Source organism: Stegodyphus dumicola, chromosome 1, assembly GCF_044657685.1.
Source record: "Stegodyphus dumicola isolate Sdum_Otavi_A_Nest chromosome 1, ASM4465768v1".
NCBI classification, from domain to species: Eukaryota; Metazoa; Arthropoda; class Arachnida; order Araneae; family Eresidae; genus Stegodyphus; species Stegodyphus dumicola.
In genome coordinates, this window is record NC_140768.1 from 95,225,963 (window position 1) to 95,250,563 (window position 24,601).

The 24,601-nt window shown below is 32.7% G+C and overlaps 1 protein-coding gene across 1 annotated transcript in view; it reads left to right on the forward strand.

The window, feature by feature from the left end:
• LOC118198444 (eukaryotic initiation factor 4A-III-like) overlaps positions 1-12,734 on the forward strand; it is a 61,928-nt gene extending 49,194 nt beyond the window's left edge. The window contains exons 10-11 of the mRNA XM_085817876.1: positions 1,713-1,840; positions 12,570-12,734. Coding sequence (XP_085674002.1) covers positions 1,713-1,840; positions 12,570-12,586 — 145 coding nt within the window. The 3' untranslated portion in view covers positions 12,587-12,734. The remainder of the gene's footprint in view (positions 1-1,712; positions 1,841-12,569) is intronic.
• The last annotated feature ends 11,867 nt before the right edge of the window (positions 12,735-24,601 follow it).

Consider the following 24,601-nt stretch of genomic DNA (forward strand, 5'->3'; position numbering starts at 1 on the left):
TAAAATTGTTATATGGTTAATTTGTGCATATATAACTTGTAAATAGTGTAATTTTTTTTTTTTTTATTTACATTTGTTTATTTTATTACCTTTTGTTTGTATTGAATTTGGCTTCTGACCAAGGATTGTACTGCCCACAACATGCAGTCCTTGGGAGGGGTCAGTGTTGCAAAATGCCCAGCAATGGTAAAATAGCTTCCCCGCTAGGCAACTTTAGAGTTGCCAGAAAATGGCAAGGGAAGGCAGGGTTTGCCATAGTTGGCTCGAAATTACCCATTTTTCAACAAAATTGGCAATATGCCATAGACAGATGGAGAGCATTCTAGAACAAATTCTTACTGGTTTGGCCCAGAATGTTCTCAAAGTCAGGCCAAAAGCTATATAAACCCTGCCTGTGTGTGGAGTAGCTAGCAGTTTATTGTGGTGCATCATCAAGTATATTGCGAGTTTTGTCGTGTATCTCGAGTGTGTTGAGTTCAGAGAGCGATTGACCAAGTCAGTGTGTTTAATTAGTGTATTTATTGTTTTGCCATGAAACTGTCTTAACCGTTATATCCTGATAGCTGGAAGGCTGTGTTGCTGACTGTTTCAGTGCATTTATTGTAGTTTTTTTATGATTGTAAACGTGTCTTTGGAACTCTCCTGTGAAATACTGGTGAATAAATTGTGCTTTTGATTCTTCATCAAGTGTTGTCATTAATCACTCCAAATCCACAAACTCGTAGAACACAACAATATTTTGTTTCTTGTAAATGCATTTAACAGAACACTGCATTTATAGGAATGCATATTATATTTTTTCATCTTTTAAAAATATTCTTCTAAAAATAGACCTGCAAATAATTACTGCATGTATAGCATTGCTAGAATTATTATTCTAATTTAAAGCCTGATACTAATAATAAATAATCGGCAAAAAGCCAAACAAATCCACAAGCCTATTAATATTTTTTTCTCATTTCTAGATATATAGAGAATTTCACTTACATTTCTTTAGGATCATAAACTGTGTATATTCTCAGATGAGTTGCACTGTTTCTCACTTTCACTATATATATGGGTACAATAGAGAATATTCATGATTGCAATGTAATCTTTCATTGAAATCGCTAAATAACTTTTAACAATGGCGTTAATTAAATTTATTAGAGCAACAGAACTGATTTGTTACAAGAGAAATAATTTTTGAATGAATAAAGAATAGCAAAATTATGATTCCTCTCTTTTTTTTTTTTTTTTTCTTTTAAGAAGGGGAAAAAAAAAATTTATGTATAACTGGCGAAAAATTATTTTTTAGAGAAAAGATTGCAAAAAGAAAAAATGCCATTTTTATGCACATAATTTTATTGCATAAAAAAACTAAATATGTTAGATTCGTCAATCTAAAAAGAAGTTAGATACCTGAAAATAGAATAAAAATTCTTTTTACTTTGTATCTAGCAATCCTGATTATGTAGGAGATATTCATACACAGATATACAATTTTAGAGATTCAAAAACTTTTTACTGTTGCATATATGTATACATTTACTTGCTTTTAAGTGCTTCCAACACCTTCAAAATATCATTTTTCAAAAATCATTTTTGGAAACTTCTCAGTATTATGCTAATAATGTTAGAAAAATATTTCATTTTAACTGGTTCTTGTCATAATATTAAAATATGTACCTTGTAAATATTTGTTTACCCTTGGCTGCAATTTTATCTTGCAGGATTGGACGATCCGGTCGATTTGGGCGTAAAGGTGTAGCAATAACTTTTGTTAAAAATAATGATATCGATAATATGCTTGAAATTGAGAAGCACTATTCAACACAAATTAAAGAAATTCCTATGAATCGTAAGTAATGATTTTTAATGCCTATATATACTTGAGCAGTTTTTCGAGGAAATGCTGCAGCTTTTGTATGTGAGTTTTATCGAATAAGAATTATTGTAGCTAGAACCATTCCTTTAATAAAATTTCAGCTTTAAAAAAAATTTCCCCCTCTCCCAGAGTAACATTAAAAGACAGAATCATTCAGAAAAGAACTAAATGACTTTATTTTGATTACCTGTATGCTTTAGACTTTTTTTAATTCTTTAAGCTAAGAAAAAAAAAAAATTTGTAGTCTTTGACAGTGAAATTTAAAATCCTGAAAACGCACTATCAGCCTGTGATCATGTGAGCAAATTATTGTATACAGTACAAAGTCCGAGATCTGGATGCCCAATATCCAGAATGATTTAAAATCTGGACCTCAAAGCCACCACCAACCTTTCTTTTAAAGATTTTTTTGTATGCTTTGCACATGTGCATATGATTTTTTTCCCAATAAATTTATGCTATCATTAATTTGACCCCATACCTGCGTATATGGTTGTCATGCATCTTAAACCAAAACATAACATTCTACATAGAAACATCGATTTTAAACACCAACTAATATTTTATATCCCTGATGCGAACCTGGCAAATCATTATTTATTATATATATTAATCTTTTATCAGCACATGACAACTTGTGTAATGACTTATGCAGCGATGCCTGAAATATATATTTATATATATATATATATTAGTGAATGAATAACAAAGAACAAAGTAAACTTCTGTGTCGACATTATGCTTGGCAGTATTTACAGATTTAAGTTAATTGCCTAAGAAATGTTGATGAGAAAACATTTAACAAAAATTTCTTTCCATATGCCTAAAATAGATTTTGTTAATGAAACTCATAGGCCAAAAGATTACATTTAATGCTATTTGAATTAATAACAACTGCTTTATTATTCACATAAACCCAGACCCTGCGCCAGAGCTCATATGGCCGAATCAGGTGGCGGAATTTAGTGAAGGCAAAATTTTTAGAATTTAGGGAAAGTGCTGGGACCCAAAATTTAGGGGCGACAAAAAGTTAGAACTTAAGCAGACGTTTGCTAAAAAAATTTAGAACCTGCAGAGACTGCATCAAGCTGTAAGATATTTAGCGCAGGCCCTTGATAAGCCTTAAGTATATGTAGGAATTTATCTATTCAGGACTCAGATAAGCCTTAAGCATGTGCAAGAAATATACGTAAGTGTGATAAATAACTAAAATAATAGAATTCAGGCTTAATTGCCTTAGTGTGCGATAGAAGCAAGACAAAATTTAGCGAAACAACTTGTCTTTCATCTCCAGTCTCATGACAGCTGATACTGAAGCTGCTGAACTCTTTGCAGATAACTTTATTGAACTCACTAACAGTGAAAAGGATTCTCAACAAATTTACAACGTTGATGAAACAGGTCTTTTCTGGCAAAATGTACTACGAAATACTTTGGTAAATTCTACAGAAATTATTAAAACTAATGTCAAAAATTTCAAAGTGAGACTAACAATTTTAGCATGTGCAAATGTTGGAGGAATGCATAAGTGTAAACTTAAAAAATACACAACATCGAGCATTTAAAGGCGTGAAGATTTTCCCCGTTGAATATTGTGCAAATAAAAGAGCATAGATAACACAAGCGTTAATGAATGATTGGTTTGAAAATCATTTCATACCTGAGACTTGGGAACATTTGAATTTGGTTGGTTTATCTGATCACGCAAAAATTATTCTGATTGTAGACATATGGCTCATATGTCACTTAAAGTTTTATATCAGGAAATTTTATATCAGGATTATCAGGAAAATATGTATCAGTAAATAATGCGGATCATCCTAGATCAGGATGTATCCGCATTATTCTTTCCTCCAAATTTTACGTTCCTATAGATATTGGAATAGTGCACGAACTGAAATGCAAATACAGTCAAAAGTCGTTAATTCGGACACCCATAATCCAGAATGATCTATAATCCGGACCTTAAAGCTACAAACTTTCTGCTCATGCATCGCTTTGACACATGTGCGCAAGACCTTTCCGGCTGCGCATATGTGTGTGCGCATGCGCGTTTAATGTATAACGGATGGTATAAGCTAAAATTATCTAATTATCTATTTCAGTTAATGTTGCAGATTGCGTTGTTTCTTAATCTTTGAATTGGATTTTTTGCAGACTGTTAGAGCAATTTTATAAAAGTAAGCTTGAACTTTCAATTATGTCAAAAAGAATTTCCGATTCTGGAACTGCCAAAGGATCTACAAAGCGAAAGCATGTTTCGATATCCATCGAACAAAAAGTGGAATTGCTGCAAAAAATGGGTAAAAGTATATCCTTCGTTTCTCTAACCATTCCGAAATCTGTTTATCAATTTCACTCTGCTCTGCAGGTTTATCAATTTCACGTTGCTCTGCGGCGCGTAATGAATTGGAAGTTGATCTGTCAGCACTATCCTTATCTTCAGGGCAGATGTTTTTATTTTATTTGGCTTGTAATTCCTTACTAAATGTAGTATTTGATCTCAATGTACTCCATCTTTGATATGATTTAAATCAAATTTATCATCATTATAATTTGCTTCCGATAGTGAAGAAAGTGACACAGAGGTTATCGAAAACGAAAAAATTTCGATTGACAAATTAGTCGGTATTCTCAACACAGCAATTATAGGACTTAAGCAGCGGAACTTTGTAAATGAACAAGAAATTATGTCTATTTATAGAATTAAAGAGAAAGTATTATCACATAAAACGAAGCAACTTAAACAACTTACATTGAAAGAAATGTTTAATAACAGTAAGTTTAGTAAACAAATAAAAATTAAGCAGCTTTTTTTTTCTTTTTTGTAAATTTTGATATCCTTTAGATCATAATTGTTCTTCATTTCATAAATTATGGTTTCATATTTTTAATTTTATAATTTCTGCATGCCATCTTACCAGATCTAAACTGATGATATATAATCCAGAAAAATCGATAATCCGGAATCGCCGAAGTCCCGACGAGTCCGGATTAATGACTTTTGACTGTATAAAGTAGCATTTTTAAAATCCATGTGAAATTTCTTGAATAATGGCAAGACTATTTAAGAATTTTTGAAATACTTTTGCATAAAATCTGCTGTATGGTGCATTGCAAGATCGTGGGAGGATGTGTCTTCAGATACTTTAAAAAATGCTTGTCATAAACTTTGGCCAGGGACAGTATTTTATGGTGAGGCTGATGAAGATGATAACTGCAAATTTGAAGGTTTTCAGATATTGCAAACCAAAGGTGAAATTTTGTAATTAATGGATTTTGTAAAGAAATATGGAGAAGCGATAATAAATTAAGATGATACAACAGAAGTTTTTCATTGCGATAACAATGCCCCAATCATCAGTCATTTAATGGATGGCGAAATCTGTTGTATGGTTCTAGATCAGGAAAATACCACTACCAATTGTGAAGAAAGTGACAGAGAGGTTATTGAAAACGAAACAATTACAATTAATAATTTAGTTGGAATTCTTGAGAGCAATTACATGACTTTAACAAAATGAAACTTTATAACTGAACAAGAATTTAAGTCGGTCTATAGAATTAAAGAGAAAATATTAGCACAAAATTTAAAGCAACTTAGCTTGAAATGTTTAATAAAATTAGGTTAGGTTATTTAATTACGGTAAAGCCTATCTGCCTAAGGGGAGAGGGATGCCTTCGTGGAGGACTTTCTAAGGGAAACTGGCTCGTATACATGTTACGCATGAGGAAAACCGCAGAAATCTCATGCAGCCAGCCCGTTCACGGGATTCGAACCTCTGACCAAACTACCAGTGTTCAGCGACTTTACCACTCGGCCGCTGGTGAGCTGTTTAATAAAGTAAATAAATAAATAAATATTGAGATCATAAATGAATCATAGATTATAAATGCTTCCTTATTTCATAAATCAAGATTTCATTTTTTTCATTTCTACATACTATCTTACTAGATTTAAACTGATTGTCTAATATCTAGAAAAATCCCAAATCCAGAATCGCCAAAGGCCCAACGAGTCCGGATTTCGGACTTTACTGTATAAACTTACATATTGTTACTGAGTGCAGATTTACAGAACACAATTTTTTTCAAATCTTAATTCTTTTCATTTAATTTTTCCAATGCTAGAAATTTATTTGTATGTGAAAGTTTTTTGCTGAATGGTGGAGGCCATGTTGCCCTTGTGACGTATTTTTTATTGGAGACCATCCCTGCACATATCTAGCAACACTGCTTGGTACTGCCTGTTAGCTAAGTAATGCAGATGAAGTTGATTATGATTTATGTTGGCAGACTAGATTTGTAATCATACCATAATCATGTTTACAGACCATGTAAACTGATCATCAAAATCAAAGAATAATGATAAACAATATGCTAAGTTAATGTTGCAACCAATGTCCTATATTGTAATTATTTATGTTAATTAAATACAACTGAACACAAAATTGCACTTCCATGCATACATTAATGCTGGAAATATGCAAATTAGGTGATTGACGATGTGGTGCGCAGTGGACGCATGTTGGAAGTCCGCTTTGTAATGCTGCTTAACTCCTTAACTGCCGCGGGCATATATATATATGCCTTGCTCAGCTGTTGCGTTAACTGCCCCGGGTGTATATATATGCCCTTCCGAAATACTATAATTTGCTTTGCGCTGTTACCAGTAAAATTATTCCCATAACTTTTGAATGCAACACCACAATGTCCTTGACAGAGTATGCGAAAGAGGATACTATTTGAGAGAAGAGGGGGGAGGAATGGTAGAGGAAGATGTTTCTGAAATGGCAAAAGTAATGACTGTGCCGTTGTTCGTGTTTCTGTTTGAGTAAAATGTATTTTTTTATTCTGTATCTTCCGTTTTCGTTTACTGTTTTTTAGTAGGTGTTTATAAATATGTCTGACAGTGAAGACTAATGACTGCACGGTTATTGCTCTCATGTTTCTGTTTGAGTAAATCATATTTTTTTGTTCCATGTGTATGCCGCCCTCCACGCTTGCCATTTTCGGGACAGCCAGGAATAAAGAAAGATATAATGGATTTTTCAAACCCAGTTATATTTTTTAAATTATATTTTGATGAACTGCTTGTGCTTAATACTGTTACTAAAACTCATCATTTTTTAGTGCAGTATATGAACCAACATTCTGCAAAAGAAAATTCAGAAACAAAATCATGGCATCCAACCAATTCAGAAGAAATACATGTTTTTTTAGGTATACTGATTTTACAAGGTATAACAGTGAAACCTGATATTGCACTTAAGCGGTCTAAAAATAAATTAATGAAAACTCTATTTTTTGGGATCGTTTTTATTGTATAAACATCCTTTTTAATAGACTTGCATCTTTTTTATTATATTTTTACTCTGAACATTAAATTTTCCATTTTAATTTTTTTGTATTTTGTAAAAGTAAACAGTTTTTAGACAGCAAAACTTGCACTTATTTTCCCCCTAATACATTGCATAACTATGTGCGCCTGTGCAAAACACGGTGACATTGGGGAGTGAATCTTGTACGTTTTCCGCGGCAGTTAAGGGGTTAAAGTGAATGTGGTATCTGAAAGTGATCAGTATTCAGTAGTTATGGCTCAAAGGCAGTATTTATTTAAGATCAGAAGTGGTGAATAATTGGTAGAACCGAGTGAGGTCAAACAGAAATGGAGGTTGCCCAAGGTATGAATATCCCTCAAAGCGTCATATCAAGAGTTTGGAGCCGCTTTTTAAGCATTGTATCAATTGATAGACAGCCTGGTCAAGGGCAACCAAGAGCAGCAACTGCATCAGAAAATTGTTATCTGTCATTGTCGGCTCAAAGGAACTGCTAAGCGACTACAAGAGATTTTGTTCGAGACCTTCAGGCTGACACAGGAATCCAGATTACCATTCTGCTGCTGCACAAAGGCTTAACAAGGTTGGACTGCATGCCAGAAAACCAATGGTATGTGTCCCACTCGCTCCAGTTCCACAGGGGCCCTTTTAAACTGGTGCTGTTTGTGATGTTCAGTGGAGCCAAGATGACTGGGCCCAAGTATTATTTATTCAGAGTTCCAGATATAGTCTGAACAGTGATTTGAGATGTATTTTAATCTAGAGAGAGGAAGGATGATACATCTTGCCTTCCCTTATCCGTGAAATATCTCATTTCCACCACTGCGGCTTAATCTTTTGGGAAGGAATCATGAAAAATGGCTGCACCAAGCTGCATATTTAGGAGGTTCTGTAACTGCTCGTAGATATGTGGATGAGGTTATTGGAATCCTAAGTTAGACTGTTTAGAGGTGTTGTTGGCTGAAAGTTTTTGCTAATGGATGTCAATGCTCAGCCTTATTGAACATATATGGTCTCAGAATACTCGCAAACAGAAGATATTACTTGAATGGATTGGCCACCTTAGTCTTCCGTCTTGAACCCAATTGGGCATATGGGGGATGCCTTAGGGCACCAAATTTTAGTTGCTAAATTCCTCCCCGGACCCTCCAGGAGCTGAAAAGTGCACTTTTAGAAGACTGGCATGCAATTTCACAAGACCTGATCAACACTTTGGTAAAGTCTTGGAAATCAAAATGTGAGGTATGCATATTTGTCCGAGGTGACCGTACCCCATATTAAAAGAAGAAAAAAAAATCCACAAAGAGCACTTAATTTTTACATCATTTTCCGTTTTCTATAAATTTGGTTTTAATTTCAATATTTTGTGAATAATCAACTGTCAAACATTGTAATTTATCCAAACTAATGCTTTTGGACAAATTTCTATTAGTAATTTTTCATTAAGTATTAGTTGCCTTTTTTTTTTTTTTTTTTTTTAAATCCCTATCCTTTAATTTTGATGGCTGGTGTGTAATCGCGTATCATGTGTTTATCAGCGTTTTACTGCTCTCCTTTTGCATTTGTATTTTTTCCCTTTACTTCAAGAATTCGGCATGACATTTAAGAGGAAAGATGAAAAATTAAAGTTAAAAATAAGTTAATAAATGGTCCATTTGTTTCATCACTTGCTGGAAAACTCGCCTTTAATTTAGGAATGGGCAAAGGGGGCCCTTTTAAAAAGCCAAAAGTTGCTCTTTTAATTGCTTAATCTAGCAACTGAAAGATCTTACCTTAATCTGGTGGTCCTTTTAATTTATAATCTGTAAAATGAAATTCATGATGTGTTTATGAAATTCTGTGCACTGACATTTTCCTCTCTCTTCTACATGATTTTGTACACAGTGTACCAAAATCAGCAGCATGAATGCTTATTTCTTATTGTAGTATATATGTGCTTATACATGACTAAACTGGAAGTTGACTTAAATTGAGCACACTAGATATATTAATTAGAAAACATATGCATCCACTGAAGAATTTATCTCTAAGTACAGATGTGCCAGTTTCATCATCTGACAAATTTTGCAATTTTTGTCTTTCAATGATAGCCGTGCACTTTTGGTGAGATTGTGTTTTGTATGGCGACTTATTAAAATTGTGTTGAATAATGTTATATAGTTATTGACTATTTTTCTTATTTCTGGTGTGCTTATATCAAAAATGAATTTTTTACATTTTTATTATCTTTTTCGACATTTTGTTGCCAAAAACTTGTGGTGGGAACTTTTCATCTGCATAGTCTGTCTGGCACATCTTCCTAGTTCTTTCATTTCTGGCAACTTAAAAATTAAGCAATTAAATAAAAGTATTGTAAAAATAAAGACTGGTAAGAAAAAGGAGATGATAGAAATATTTAATTAATCAATAATGCCTTTTTTATATTTCATAAGCCTTGAAATGTATATGTACATTTTATACTTCATTGATTCACCTGCATGCAGTACATCGTAAGATCATGATGATGATTTGTGATTTATTTAAAATACAAAAATATGAAATTAAGGGCATAAAATACTATTTTAAATCACTAAAAAAAATTACGAGGGGGTGTTCCTCTCATCATGCTTTAGCAAACCATAAGGGCACTGCAAAAGATTGTTGCACAAATGCCATTGCATTCCTGTGACCATCCTGCTCTCGTGATGCACTAAATGTTTTTGGCATATGCTTAATTGAATCTCAATAAGTGAATCAAACATAAAAACACTACAGGAAACTGAAGAATAGGTTTAGTCTGCTGTTAAAAGATCAGACAAAATGTCAGCAGAGGTTGCTTAAGTTTCAAGAATTGCATGATTGTTAAAAAAAAAAAAAAAAAAGGTGGAAATATTAATAGCTTTTACTGACAATCAAGTAAGTGGGGATGCTGCTACTATATGAAGCAAAGCTTAATTTTTTTAATAGAAAATTGAAACTCCCAGTTTTTGAAATTCGTTGACCACTTTTTTTATTATTATTTTGTAACATTCTGCAATAAATTTTCAGTGCAGATGAGATAGGCCTATTTTATAAGCAAATGGAACAATGGACGTATATCACAAAGAAATAGAAGGTTAAGACACAATAACACGCTGAATAAGTACTAATTCAGAAGTCAAACAACAAAAATCAGCGTTAATTTTCAAAATTATCACAGGACTAGTTTCGATGGTTTTACCGAACCACCATCCTCAGCTGCAAAACCGCAAGTGAAATGCAATAATTTCATTTGCAATTTTGCAGCCAAAATTCCTTATATTCAGTGAACCATTATTTTTCTTTTAATGGTTCCTCATCACCATTACGTGTTAATATGCATACTTGAAATTCTAATCTGATATTTAAAAGATTGAGTGAAAAGCCAGAGTGTGAAAATACATCACTGAACTTTCAGTTGTTGGCAAAGAAAAATATTGACACAGCAGTTTCCAGTAATCAAAACTCCCCTATTAAAAAAAAGAGAGCAATTTAAACTTAACAATTATTTTTTAAATTGTTGAGAAAATGAAAAGGTAGGCAGTTGTGAAAAATGACGTAGTGAAACAAATAATTTTTAATAAATTAAGAAAAGTGATATATTTTGCTTCTCAAATGAAATTGTTTAAAAATGTGTGTATGTATGTATGTTTCATTTTAGCATTCTGAATTATTTGAAATTATGTTGGATTTTTAGTCCACTGTAGTTTCTAAGATTGTTTGAAATGGAGTCTAAATCACTCATGTTAATTGCATAAGTTATTTACTAATATTTATAGCTGAACAGTTAAAATTAGTATTTGAAAGGAAGCAGCAGAACTTTCATTTGTTCATTCAATATCATTTAAAATAAAAAATTATATTAAAAAAAAAAATAGTTAACAAGTATGTTTAATTCTATCTGAGCTGAGAAGTTGGAGAAGATTACTCAAATAAATTACTGTAACACTCAAAGTAGGATTTTTTGTAGGTTGTGTATTATGAATTTGTTTGTATTTGTTGTTTAGTTGTATATATTATGGATCTAAAATTGAGTTGGGCTGGATCAAAACTTAGCTCTTCGGTATCATTCAGGTTTTTTACAATTGCTGCAAAACTGTGTCTGAGTTATTCCTTAAAACACAGGTCTGAAATGTCAGTTTTTATTAATATATATAAAAATATGGCTTTATGTGGTTTAGATATTGGGTTAAAAACATAATTACATGTGACTGATTATTTTTAACAAACTGCTGTAGGTAATATGTAAATTTGTAATTTTTCATAAATTCAGTATATTTAGTTTCATACCTTGATAAAAATCTAGTTGCTATCTAGCAACAATAAGTAGTCCTTAAAATTAATAAACTTTTAAAGATTATACAGTAGACTCTGATTAAGTGGAGTAATACCAGAGACCTAAGTCACAATTAATATGGCATTAATTAAAAAATAACAACAGAAGAAATAACCCATGCTATAACTAACGAAAAGATACTATTGACAATTTGCGTATATTTTTAAGGACTTTGATTTAGAACACAAGCTCATTTGGTTTTAAAGCCATTAAATCATCAAGTAAAAAAAACTTTAAAATACAAAGAACAATTGTTTTGTTTATGTCACTCTTGCATTTTGATAACAGTCAACAGTAAACAAAAAGATGTACAGCTGTCACTTTTTTTTTAAATGATTTAAGTAGAGGATTTAAAAGCACAGTGCTAAGTCTAGACATCCAATATCTGAAATGATCTAATCTCCTGATCTCCAAACTATGAGCAAAAACAGTAATATAGTGGCAGTAACAGTAAAAAAAGATTGAATTTGAAGAAGAATATCTTACACTTTTCTGAATGACAAGACACTTGTATGTGAAAGATAAAAATATTTATTTAGAGTGGTGGCAGCACATTTCTGTTAAATCAGTGATTTCTGATTAAATTTGAAACATAAATCTGTTATGCTGCAGTGAGCAGAAGCATATTTCTTTTCTGGTTAAATTTCCAATATAAATTGTTCTTTCCCAAGTGGCAGCAGATTGCTTTTAAGCTGTCAAGTTTGTTAAATGAAATACATTAAATTCACACAAAATGTGAATGATTAATTGAATAATATTAATTTTCTGTAGAAGTTTGTTTTACAGATGATGGCCTTAAACCTCTTTTACATGCAAGTGAAAAAATGCATATAGTTTGATTTTATGTGAAATAATATAGGCATGTTATATGTGCAATTGTTTTAAAACATGACTTTATCAAAGTTTTCATAATGATTTTTGTTTTGTGTGGCAAGCAGCTGTGTTTTGGCAATTAGGTGCTTTGTTTTGGAAGATGCTTTTCTTTGTGCAATATAAAATGATAAATTTCTGATTTTGTCTTTCATTTCAGTTGATGATCTCATCTAAGAAATTTGGATTTCATATTTTGTGGATTCATGAACGGTATCATACTCACTTGTTTTAAAGTGAAACTGTGTATCACTAAATGTTTTAGATTTCATGTCATGTAATGTATTTTTGATAGCTTATAATTAAAGTTTTTAATCCATGCAGACTTTTAGCAAACATTTTTTAAATTTTACTTGTATCAATATAAAATTTACAATTTTTTGTTATCAAAATTTGAACAAACATTACACATTTGATCTAAGTGAATTTCCAACATCCCCCCCCATATTGAAGAAATTATAAGGCATAGTTGTACTCAAAACTTTAAGTGCAATTTTGATGTTCAAAATTTAATTTAAATATTCTCGTGCTATTTTATTATAGTCAGTAGTTCTTAAAAATTACGAACTGAAATGCTTTTCGCTTGTATAGTGGAATAAATGCTTTCCACTCAAATATATAAAATAAGTGAATTTTTTCTTTATACAGTCAAAAGTCGTTAATTCGGACACCCATAATTCGAAATGATCTATAATCCGGACCTCAAAGCTAAAAGCTTCTGCGCATGCTCCGCGTTGACACATGCGCATAGGCGTTTACGCGTGCACATAAGACCTCTTACGACTGTGCATTTGCGTGTACGCAAGCGCAGAATACATTTTCACATGCGCGTTTTATGTATAACGGACGGTGTAAGCTCTAATTATTTATTTCAGTTAATGTTGATGATTGCATTGTTCCTTAATTTTCAAATTGGATCCGGCTTATTATTTTTTGCAGACTGTAAGAGCAATACTAAAAAAGTAAACTTGAACTTTCGATTATGTCAAATAGAATTTTTGATTCTGGAGCTCCCAAAGGATCGTACAAAACGAAAGTATGTTTCGATGTCCATCAAACAAAAAGTGGAATTGCTGCAAAAAATGGATAAAGACATGAAGAATGTGACAGAGAGGTTAGTAAAAACGAAAAAGTTTCGATTGACAAGTTAGTTGGTATTCTCGGCACAGCAATTAACAGGACTTGAACAGTGGAACTTTGTAAGTGAACAAAAAATTATGTCTGTTTATAGAATTAAAGAGAAAGTATTATCACATAAAACGAAACAACTTACATTGAAAGAAATGTTTAATAAAGTAAACAAATAAATATTGAGCTTTTTTTTTTTTGTAAATTTTGATACCCTTTAGATCATAATTGTTCTTTATTTCATAAATTACGGTTTCATATTTTTAATTTTAGAATTTCTGCATGCCATCTTACGCGATTTAAACTGATGATCTATAATCCGGAATCGCCGAAGTCCCGACGAGTCCGGATCAACGACTTTTGACTGTAGTATCGAATCCAAGGATCAGCATTGCAGTACTGTTCAAATATCTGTATTCTAAATTCCAGTCACTTTTTTTATCAAACAAATGATTAAAGCAAAGTGAGCACAGACATAGAGCTATCTGTTAACAAAAATAGTAATGGGTGGTGTTTTTTTTTTTTTTTTTTTTTTTTTTTTTTTTTTTTTTTTTAAGAATTGGAAAGTGCTGGGTTAAAACTAATTAATGTCATTAACTAAAAATACTAAATATGTTTATGAATGTGAAAACTTCAAAGAAATCCAGTTCACCATTTAATGGACCCAAAGTCAGAAATGTGCTTAAGTTACCAACTATGGCACAGAAATATAAAATGGACAGACTAAGTTGATTCAAGTGTAATTTTCTGTATAATTTAGGACTTCAATATTTTGATCGCTGCGCAAACAGAAAAACTTCCGTGGATATATGCACTTAATAAAAATTTTGATACTTTCTTTCCATATTGAAAAAATTTCTTAAAAAGGATTTCTACATATTACTTCGGAACTAAAATTTTTTTGAATTTGACTCTACAATGCACATTATTTTGAATTTTAATATACTTTACCTAAAAATTGGGCATTATACTGTACAAGTTCGAAATCGTGATCTATTTACAGGAAGGGTTCTTTTTATATATTGTTGTGTTTTTTCTTTTCTGACACCAGTTGTTACGTTATTTTCTTCCTTCATGTTTGTGCAAGGTTTGTGTGGATTTGGAGTGAATAACGATGACACTTGATGAAGTATCAAAACACATTTTATTTACCAATATTAATCAGGACAGCTTTAAAACTTTTACAGTCATCGAAGGTCTACTATAAACAAGCTGGAACAATAGCGACACAGCCTTCACACTGTCAGGCAATAACGGTGAAGACAGCTTCACTGCAAAGCACCAGAGTACAGCTCCCGACTCTGCTCGGTCGTTCTCAGAACTCCACGTACTCTCAAAACTCTCCACGCTACAGCTCATGATGCTCTCGACAATACACAAGAGTATAGCTCTTGACTCAGCACAGTCTAAGACAAAACTCGACGGCACGTAGAGCACAGCTCCTGACTCTTCGGTTCAGTCGTTCCCGGAGCTTAACACACGCTCTCGACGATGCACTAACCGCGATACACTAAGAGGCTCTTTGATGTACTCGACTACCAACTTGGCGCTAGACTTCGAAACACTCACTCAATGACTGACTATCAGCTCACTAGACGAGGCACATACTACTGACTGCGGGCCAGCAGGGTTTATATAACTTTCAGCTTGTGTTCGAGAACATTCGAGGCTAAACCGGTAAAAATTCGTTCCATAAGGTTCTCCAACTGTCCATGGTACATTGCCAATTCTGTCGCCAAATGTGGCAACCCTGTCTTCCCTTGCTATTTTATGGTAACCCTAAAACTGCTTTGCGGAGAAGCTATCTCACTGCACCTGTACATTTCGTAACACTGCCCCCTCCCAAGGACTGAATGTCCTGGGCAGTACAAACCTTGGTCAGAAGTCTAATTCGATACAAACAAACATATGGTATAAATAAATAACATAACTAAAGAAACAGATATTTACACTATGTACAAGTTACATACACAAATTAAACACATTATAATTTTAAATTATACAAATTAAAGTTCATAAGGAATTTCAATCTCAGTCTTTTCATTAAGTGATACCCGGGTCAAACACTTTTACACTGCAATTCTCAGATGTATTCCTGTTTTTTAGATCACAGTGAAGATTCAGTCTTTTCAGAACTTTCATCCACAGGAAGATCTGAGACATTTTGTTCACCGCTCTGTAGTTTTTTTTCATCATATGTACAGTTCTCCTCAGTATTTTCAGCAGCTGGTACATGTTCATTTACCTCTATTTCCTGAAAGCCAGTTCCAATGTTTGCACCAAGGTCATGAATAAAATCCAATCCTTTACAAGCAGAAGTATCCAGGTTTAGAATAAAGTCCTTGTCTGCTAACCCTGCACCATGAGGCACAAACCCAGTTTGTGAAGTGGATGAATTTTCCTGCAGTACTGGAGTACACTGCTTAAGCTGCACATCAGCTTCTCCCATCTCAGCATCACATGCACTTTCAGATGGTTCAACACGTACTGCTTGCGACTTCGTAACTTCACTATGAGTTTTGACGAACTTAACAGTCGCATTTTCACTTTCTTCCACTTCAAGCACTTGAGAATCAAAAGCTTCTTTCTCATCTTTTATTTCTCCATGTTTTCGTTCTTTTCCTTTAATCCCGTTAAATGTTTCATCCTTCATTTCTTGATCTTCCTCAGACAGTTCATTAGCTACTTTCTTCATTTCTTCATCCTTTGATAATTCAGACGCGACTTCAGTCATTTTCACATCATCTTTTATGGCTCTAGTTTCTTCTGTAAGCTCCACTTTCATCTGTGGGTGTTGCTTTCACACCTTTTCTTGGCCGACATTTATTTCTTCTTGTTCGGCGTTCTTCTCTTCCAGACCGGCTTTTAACTCAGCCTTCATCTCTTGATATCTGGGTTTCATTTCAGCTCTCATCTCCTGATATCCGGCTTTCATTTCAGCTTTCATCTCAGCGCTCATCTCGGCTAAGAAGTCCATCAAAGTCTTCGTTTCCTCTGCCATGGCTTTTTTTTTTTTCAGGTGGATCAATGGCATTCACTTGTGAATCCTGCTTCTGACACCAGTTGTTGTGTTTTTTTCTTCCTGACACTAATTCGTACATTATTTTCTTTTTTCATGTTCGTATGGGGTTTGCGGGGATTTGGAGTGAATAATGGCAACACTACTTGATGGAATATCAAAACACACTTTATTTACCAGTATTAATCAGGGCAGCTCCAAAACACTTTTACAGTCGGCAAAGGTCTACTATAAACACGCTGGAACAATCAGTGACACAACCTTCACACTGTCAGGCAATAACGGTTCTTAGTAAGATGGCTAACAATTTTTTTTTTAGCCTTTTTATTTTTGCCTTTTTGTTATTAACTTTTTATGTACTAATTTTATTTATTAGATATTACGTTCTTCGCATTTACGCCACATTAAATTTAGTTCAACAGCAAGATCACAAAATATTTTAAAATAGTGAGTGTTAGAGTTTGCATGCATATTTTTATATTCGTTATATTAGTTCTTTAAAAACTAACCGCTCGCCTGGGCAGCCGGCTAAAATAGTTACCTTAAAAAAAGAAAAAGTATATAATGAATTTTAATGAATCTAGCGTAATTTCATAAAAGTATTGAATTCTTCTAGTTAGAAATCCTTATAATACAACTTAAATTTAAACAGTCATATTAAAAAGTAGAAAAAAACTAAGTAATTAAGAAGCAATAAACATAGTTCCTAAGCAGTGTTAAGGTGCTTTTAAATCGCTTAGTTTATTACTCAGTAACCTTCCAGATTAAATTTTAAAGTATCTTTACTGAATGGCAACACGCTGCCGCGCGGAAAATAAAAATATTTTATTCCCGACCACTGCAACATATTGTTTTCATACAGCCGAGTTTGTTAATTAAAATTCAAAGATGAATATCCTACATTTTTTTAATGGCAACAGTCTTCGCGCTGGATATAAACGTGTTTTATTTCGAAAGTGTTGCCACTGCTCGTTTTAAAATCATTGAGTTTGTAGATCACAAATTCATTAAAGTTTTACAAAATATGAAATAAATAATGGAACAAATTTGAAATTCAAAACTCGGGCTTCCAGATAGGTATTTTCTGATAGAGGACTACGTTATTGGTTATTGGTCTGATAGAGGACTACGTTATTCGAAATTGGATAACTCTTGGTATTATCTTTTTTTTTTCTTCTCTTTTCACAGTGCTAGGAACATACATACATATTAATTGTGTGTATGTATTTACTTTATTATTTAATTTTTTTAAGGTGTCCGAATATGTTGAAAAGGTCAGTTTTGGCCTTTTTTCTTTACTCATTCATTGGAGAGATTTTTTTATTTAGCTTTCTGAAATAGGTTCGCTTTCGTTTTTATGCTAACTAAAAACCAAGATATTAAGGATTTCATAACGAAGAGAAAAAACACTGGAAGTGGGCATTTAAATGACCGTAAGTCTGCATTTAAGGAGTAGAAAATCATCGAAAATGAACATAAACAGTTTACCTCTTGAAATGTAATTTAACCGTTTGACTGCTAAGCAAAGAACTCAATTATTCTTGAAATTCGAATTATTATTAATTAATATTCTTCAAATTATTAATTAATTTCAAGAAATTACTCTTGAAACTCGCAGCGCAAGTCGTGGTTTTCGAGACAAATGAACGCAGCGCTTTTGCGCCACGTAGCAGTGAAACAGTTAAAAGGCTTTTTAAAGAGAAGAAATTAAAACAATTTTTATTTGCAATTTGTATATTAACATGAAATATCATAATAAAATGCAGTGTTGTTATTTTTTACTTGTTGAAAACGTATGTTTCTCGCTAGCATATGAGTTTGAATTAGCTACAATTATATATTGCAATTAGATTTATCTCATTCTTTGATTATTTTTAATAACATTTGAGTTAAAAGTCTAGTGATGGGCATTAAAAGAAATCGAAGTGGTACTCGTAAACGTAGATGTGTAAGGAATTTGAAACGAGTTGCGAAGGAAATCGAAAATAATGCTAATAAAGCAGTTCCTACACCAAGCAAACCGAAGTTAAAGAATTGCTCATCCGCAGAAATGTTTTGAAAAGGATTTATGTTTTCAAAGATATTTATGTTGTAAATAGTGTTACCAAGTATGACTGCATAGGTCATATACAGAAGCGTATTTGGTCTATTTTTTCACACCTGATAAAGGCGCAAAACAACCTAAGCATGACCAGTGCCCAGTTGGACCATGGTCCATTCCTGCAGGCAAAAAAAAGCTGGTGTAAAATATCAGCCAGGTGCCTCATTTGGAAGAATAAAGCAGGCGATTCCAAACGACTGCCAAAAAATTTTATTAATATTCGTAAGCCTGTGTACATGAAATTAAACGAGCAGAGGGTTTTGTAAATGTTCTTACATGGAAAGCCGCAAGATTTAAATGAAAGTTTTAGTTGCATTTTGTGAAAGTTGATATCGATGGATGTGTTTGCGAAATTACAAACTCTTAAATTGGAAGCATGCATGACTATTATACAGTTTAACAGAGGATTTAAAGATACTACTTACCATATACGTTTAAATTGTGTGAGATATTTGCTAGATATTTAGATACTTTTTCGTTATGCATTTGTCACTCTTTTTGGCAGAAGTCTTGGAGGTGATGATCTATTAGATATTATCTACCAGGCGGTGTGCGTGTGTGTCTCTCTTTCTGTTTGTTTCTGCCAGCTGTAAATTATTCTTATAACTAGAAAATAATTACAATTAAAAAGGTAGCCAAAATGCCTGATAGGGAATAATGGAAAAATACCGATATTTATTGTATAAGGTATTTACTATATATAGTATGTATTGTATAGGGTATTTACTATATACAGTATGTATTGTATAAGGTATTTACTATATACAGTATGTATTGTATAGGGTATTTACTATATACAGTATGTATTGTATAAGGTATTTACTATATACAGTATGTATTGTATATGGTACTTACCATGGTACTGTCCTGTTATTGGAACTGTTCAAATATCACTAAAGGCTGATTGATTAATTGGTGAAAAATTATCTTTAAAATATTTTTGAAGTGGTTAAGTTATATACTATATATGTTATAAAAAATATCATTACAGATCATCGTAAAATTAGAAATTTTTAGTGTAAATTAAACAATGAATGCAAACCAAGTACTATGAAGACCTAAATGTCTTCCCTAGAGGCATGTGAGAAATTATAAAAAGAAATATTTGAAAACAACCCAATGAATTGTAACAAGGTCATGGTTAATCCCTTTTGGGCCCGTCACTAACTCGGTAAAACTCATAATTAAATAAATCACTTTACACAAGAATTTAAAAATGGACTGTTTATTAAAATTTATTAATTACACAAAAAGCCGCATTGTTAAAGCACATTTCTCGGCGGTGTCTCAGAACACACTCAAACTCAATACAAGTGGGCGCTATAAACAAACATCAGCGTCATCGTTTTAAAACACAAATATTACATATTTTTCACAGATGGCGCTTCTGGCGTCAACATCCAGCCCGGCTTTAAATGTTACATTCAAGTATAAATTTAGAACACAAGTTATAAAATACAAACACAACACTCCAAGATAATAATAATGATGGTTATCCAATTATGCAAACTCAAACTTGATAATTAACTACAAATAAAATTTAAGTAACTGAAACTTTTTCATTAACAAAAGGCAAAGGTACAATTTTTTTCATTAGCCTTTTATAGGTTACATTTTTATCTGTCACAACTCGAATAATATTATCTTGACCTGGATCGGTTTTAATAATTCGTGCTAAATTCCACTTTAAAGGAGAGTAGTCATCCAAATCTTTTACTAAAACTAAATCTCCTTCCTTCATTTCTACTTTTCCTTTATATAATTTAGGTCTATTTAAAAGTTTGTTTAAATATTCAGACGACTAATCTTTTTAAAAATTTTGATTTAATTTTTGAACTATTTGCCATCTAGTCATCCGATTTGTAGGAATCTCTGTAAAATTAGGTTCAGACAATGCAATTAAAAATGAACCAATAAGAAAGTGAGCAGGTGTCAATGCCTCTACATCATTTGGATCAATGTGGGACAAGAGGGTGAGAATTAAGTACACATTCAATTTGAGCAATTAGAGTAAAAAATTCTTCATAAGTTAAAACTGCTTTTTCCACCACATGTTTCAAGTGATATTTAAGGGATTTCACACTAGCTTCCCATAAACCTCCAAAGGGATGATTAAAATGCCAATTTATGCCTTCAGTAGCCAAATAACCTTTGATTTCTTCCTCACTTTTATCTTTAAATAAAGATTTTAGAATCCCTCTTAATTCTCTATGAGCACCCACAAAATTTCTACTGTTATCACTGAAAATATCTGAGGGTTTACCTCGCCTGGCAATAAAGCGTTTAAGTGCTGCTATAAATGCTGCACTTGTTAAAACATTTACAATCTCAAAGTACAAGGCTTTCGTAGTGAAACATACAAAAATACATACAAATACTTTTCTTACCTGTTTACTTCTACCTACAAATTTTTTTGCCACAAATGGACCACGGGAATCGAGTCCTGTTCTAGCAAAAAATCTTGATATGGTTACTTTCTCAGCTAGTAATTCAGCAATCTGTTGCTGCTCAGACCTAGAATTTACCTTTTTACAAATCATACAATTAAATATAATTCTTCTAATTACATTTCTTGCAGAAACAATCCAAAATTTACTCCTTATAAGTGATAGTGTTGTTTTAGCACCTGCATGAAAATAAAGAACATGAAAATGATTAATCACAATTACAGTAAAATTATGTTTAGTAGGCAGAATCATAGGACGTTTTCTCATTTCACTTAAGTCACTGTTTTTCAGTCTGCCACCCACTCTGAGTACTCCATCATGATCTAAAAATGGACACAAATTCAATAGTTTACTACTATTAGGAATAGGAGCACTCTTTTCTAAGTACTGGATTTCTGTCACAAATGAAGTTCCTTGAATGTTTTTCACAATACACAGTAACGCACTAGAAAATTCACTTTTTGTCAACGTCCCGCGTGTAGCATGCAATGGATGCCTGGTGTTATGCAAGAATCTTTTGCACCAAGCCACTACTCTTGGCAATTTGTTGTAAGATGAACATATAATGAGATTGATGACATATAATGGCTCAGAAGTGTTAAAAAGTGCTAATATTTTACTTACTACTGGTGGTTTTAATTCGCGAAAATACAGTTCTTCGGATTCTTTAGGGATATCATCTTGGCACTTAGTCATCACAGGCTGAAGAAGAAATGGGGGACAACACCACACAGTTCACACATTTGAAGTTTGACTGGATCAGCACCTCTTGATATGAGATTCGCAGGGTTCTGTTTAGATGGGACGTGATACCACTGTCGCACCTCCGTCATTTCTTGAATCACCGCAAGTCTAAGCATAGACGCGAACTGCACATAAGTTTCATTCGTCATTCGTTGTGTCTTCCTAAAATTTTCTAAACAAATTTTTTTTTTTTTGGGGGGGGGGGGGGTTCGAATTCTCTTAGCACTATTTCTTTAACCTTCGAATAATCTCATAATTCGTCGTCTTTAATGTAAGTAATAACATTTGTGGCTTTGTCTCCCAACAAATTAAGAAGAATTTCCAATTTAAATTTCTCTGGAACACTTTTTGAAATGAATATCCTTTCTAAAGATGAAAAGAAATAACCCCAACCTTCCGTTCTAACTGGAATTTTAGTTGTTAATGTGCGTATACTTTTAATAAAAGAGTCATGAGATTCTACATTTTCTCTTTTCTCATATTCTATGAGGTTTTCACTCTTTGATTCTGCTCGCAACTTCGCGAGTTCTAGTTCCGATTTTGCTCGTTTCGTTTTCAATTTCTCAAGTTCGAGCAATCGGCTGTTGTCACTTTTAGCTATACCTTCAACTAATACAGAATCTTTTTTATAGCTTTCACTGTTTTTAATTATATTAGTTAAATCTGATACAGTTTTCGCTTCTGCAATATCTAAATTCATCTCTACAGCAATACGCTGATAATCTTCTTTTTTGCACTTTTAAACATTTTGAATCTACTTTTTCAATTACACAGTTATTACAATTAAGGCCACGTATCTTCTGTTTAAGAGTTATCCGCAAGTTTTACTTCCACAACATTTGTCTTCCAACTATGACACACATTCGAATTCCGGCTGGGGAAGCACTTCCGCAAAAGATCCGGTAAATGTAAACATCGCCAAAAATGCCGATAAAAGTTCAAAGTTGGTAACCCGGCGAATTGGTTTGTCAGAGGTAGCAAACCGGTTGCATGTTCCTAAAACGTACTCGCTGTACCTCCTGCTGTGATAGCTGCTTCACTGCTATTGGTTAGAAAAATAAAGACGTAACATAGAGTTTTGTCACGTGGTAAAGGTTACGATACTTGTTAAAATTCTCGTTCAAAGTAGCATGTCTAACGCTTCTAATAAAAAACGCTTTATGGCCTACAGCGGTAATGTTTTAATCCTTTAAAAAATCAGTTAAGATGTCATGAGGTGATTTTATGTACACCTGAATTAATTCATATGTTAATATATATTTATACTTTATGCAATACACACATGAGAAATACCGGATCATTACAAAGGAAGGAAAATGGGTTATAGGTTATACCGTATTTTATAGCTATTTTGCTAATGGAATATTCGAGAAACAATATTTAACATAGTTTATTAAATGTTTTATCATGATAAAACAACATTTTTAAGAACAAGATTACAAAGCTTACAATTATACACCTAAATTTATCTTAGTTTTCACCCTGGGAATCCGAAGATATTATTAATGATTGACTAGGATCAAAGTAGTGATATAGAGAAAACACACGTGGGGTCTTTTCCTTTACTGGATAACATTTGCCAAACAATTTACAGCAAAATATATATGCCTACATTGCTGTACCTATGAAAATGTATCCATTAATAACCTATATTTAATGGATACATTCATAGGTACAGCAATGTTGGCATATAATATCCATTAAATATAACCTATGAATCTCTCATAATATTATTGTTTCAAAAGTAACTGTTGTCAGTTAAATCTATCAGTAACCTTTAGTATGCATAAGGTAGTAAGGAATATACTCTTTATAAACATTGCTTGGACTATCTTAAATTTTCATTTATACTTTAAAATACAGGTCATTTCCATAACCTATTTCTACTTCATTATCATTAATTTATTTTATTTTTTTTTTTTTAAAGATGGGGATTATCTGGAACTGTTACAAATTGCACTTTGAATGTATCTTAAATTTACCATTAATATTTTAGAATACATTTTGCACCAATATTTTTGCTTGGTGATGATTGCTCTTTCATTAATGGAAACATAGCGATAGGTTTTGTGTTTAAATATGTTAAGTTATTAAATTAAAATTCCTATGTTTAAATTAAAATTACTGTGTTTAACTCCATCTTTAACAAGAGCTGTAAGATATATGGAATTTAGATTCTTACCACAGACCCACTGAAAAGTCGTGAACTCATTGGAAACGTTGAAGAGCATTTGCAAACTCGTTTGGTGAGTTGGGAGAGGAATATTTGTTCGCATAATCTTTAAATTTATTTCAACGATGCATCCACCCCCACCTATTGTTTTACATTCTTCTTTTTCCATACAAGATACGCATAATTCTAGGTTTTGTTTCACCGTTTTTCTCCCTATAAACTTTTCTTAAAACAAAAATCAGGAAATTGCAAAATTTTAGCACCAGAATCCTAAAATGAGAAAGGAAAGAGAGGCATGTGATGCCTTTTATGCTGTGTGCATGGAGAAAGCTATATTGCCGAAGATTTCACCTGAGACAACAGAAACTGCAGTATGTGGTCCACCCCAATGGTGAAATTCCCATAGCAAGTATCATAATTTGCAACCACACTGATGAAAATATCTGGAGAAGTGATATCTGGGAGAATGTTACGTGTATACTTGGGTTGCCACATAAATGCTTTTTAGTGACATGTGTAGCCACACAAATTCTTTTTCGCGACAGGGTGTAGACCATCAGTACTTTTTCACAGCATTTTG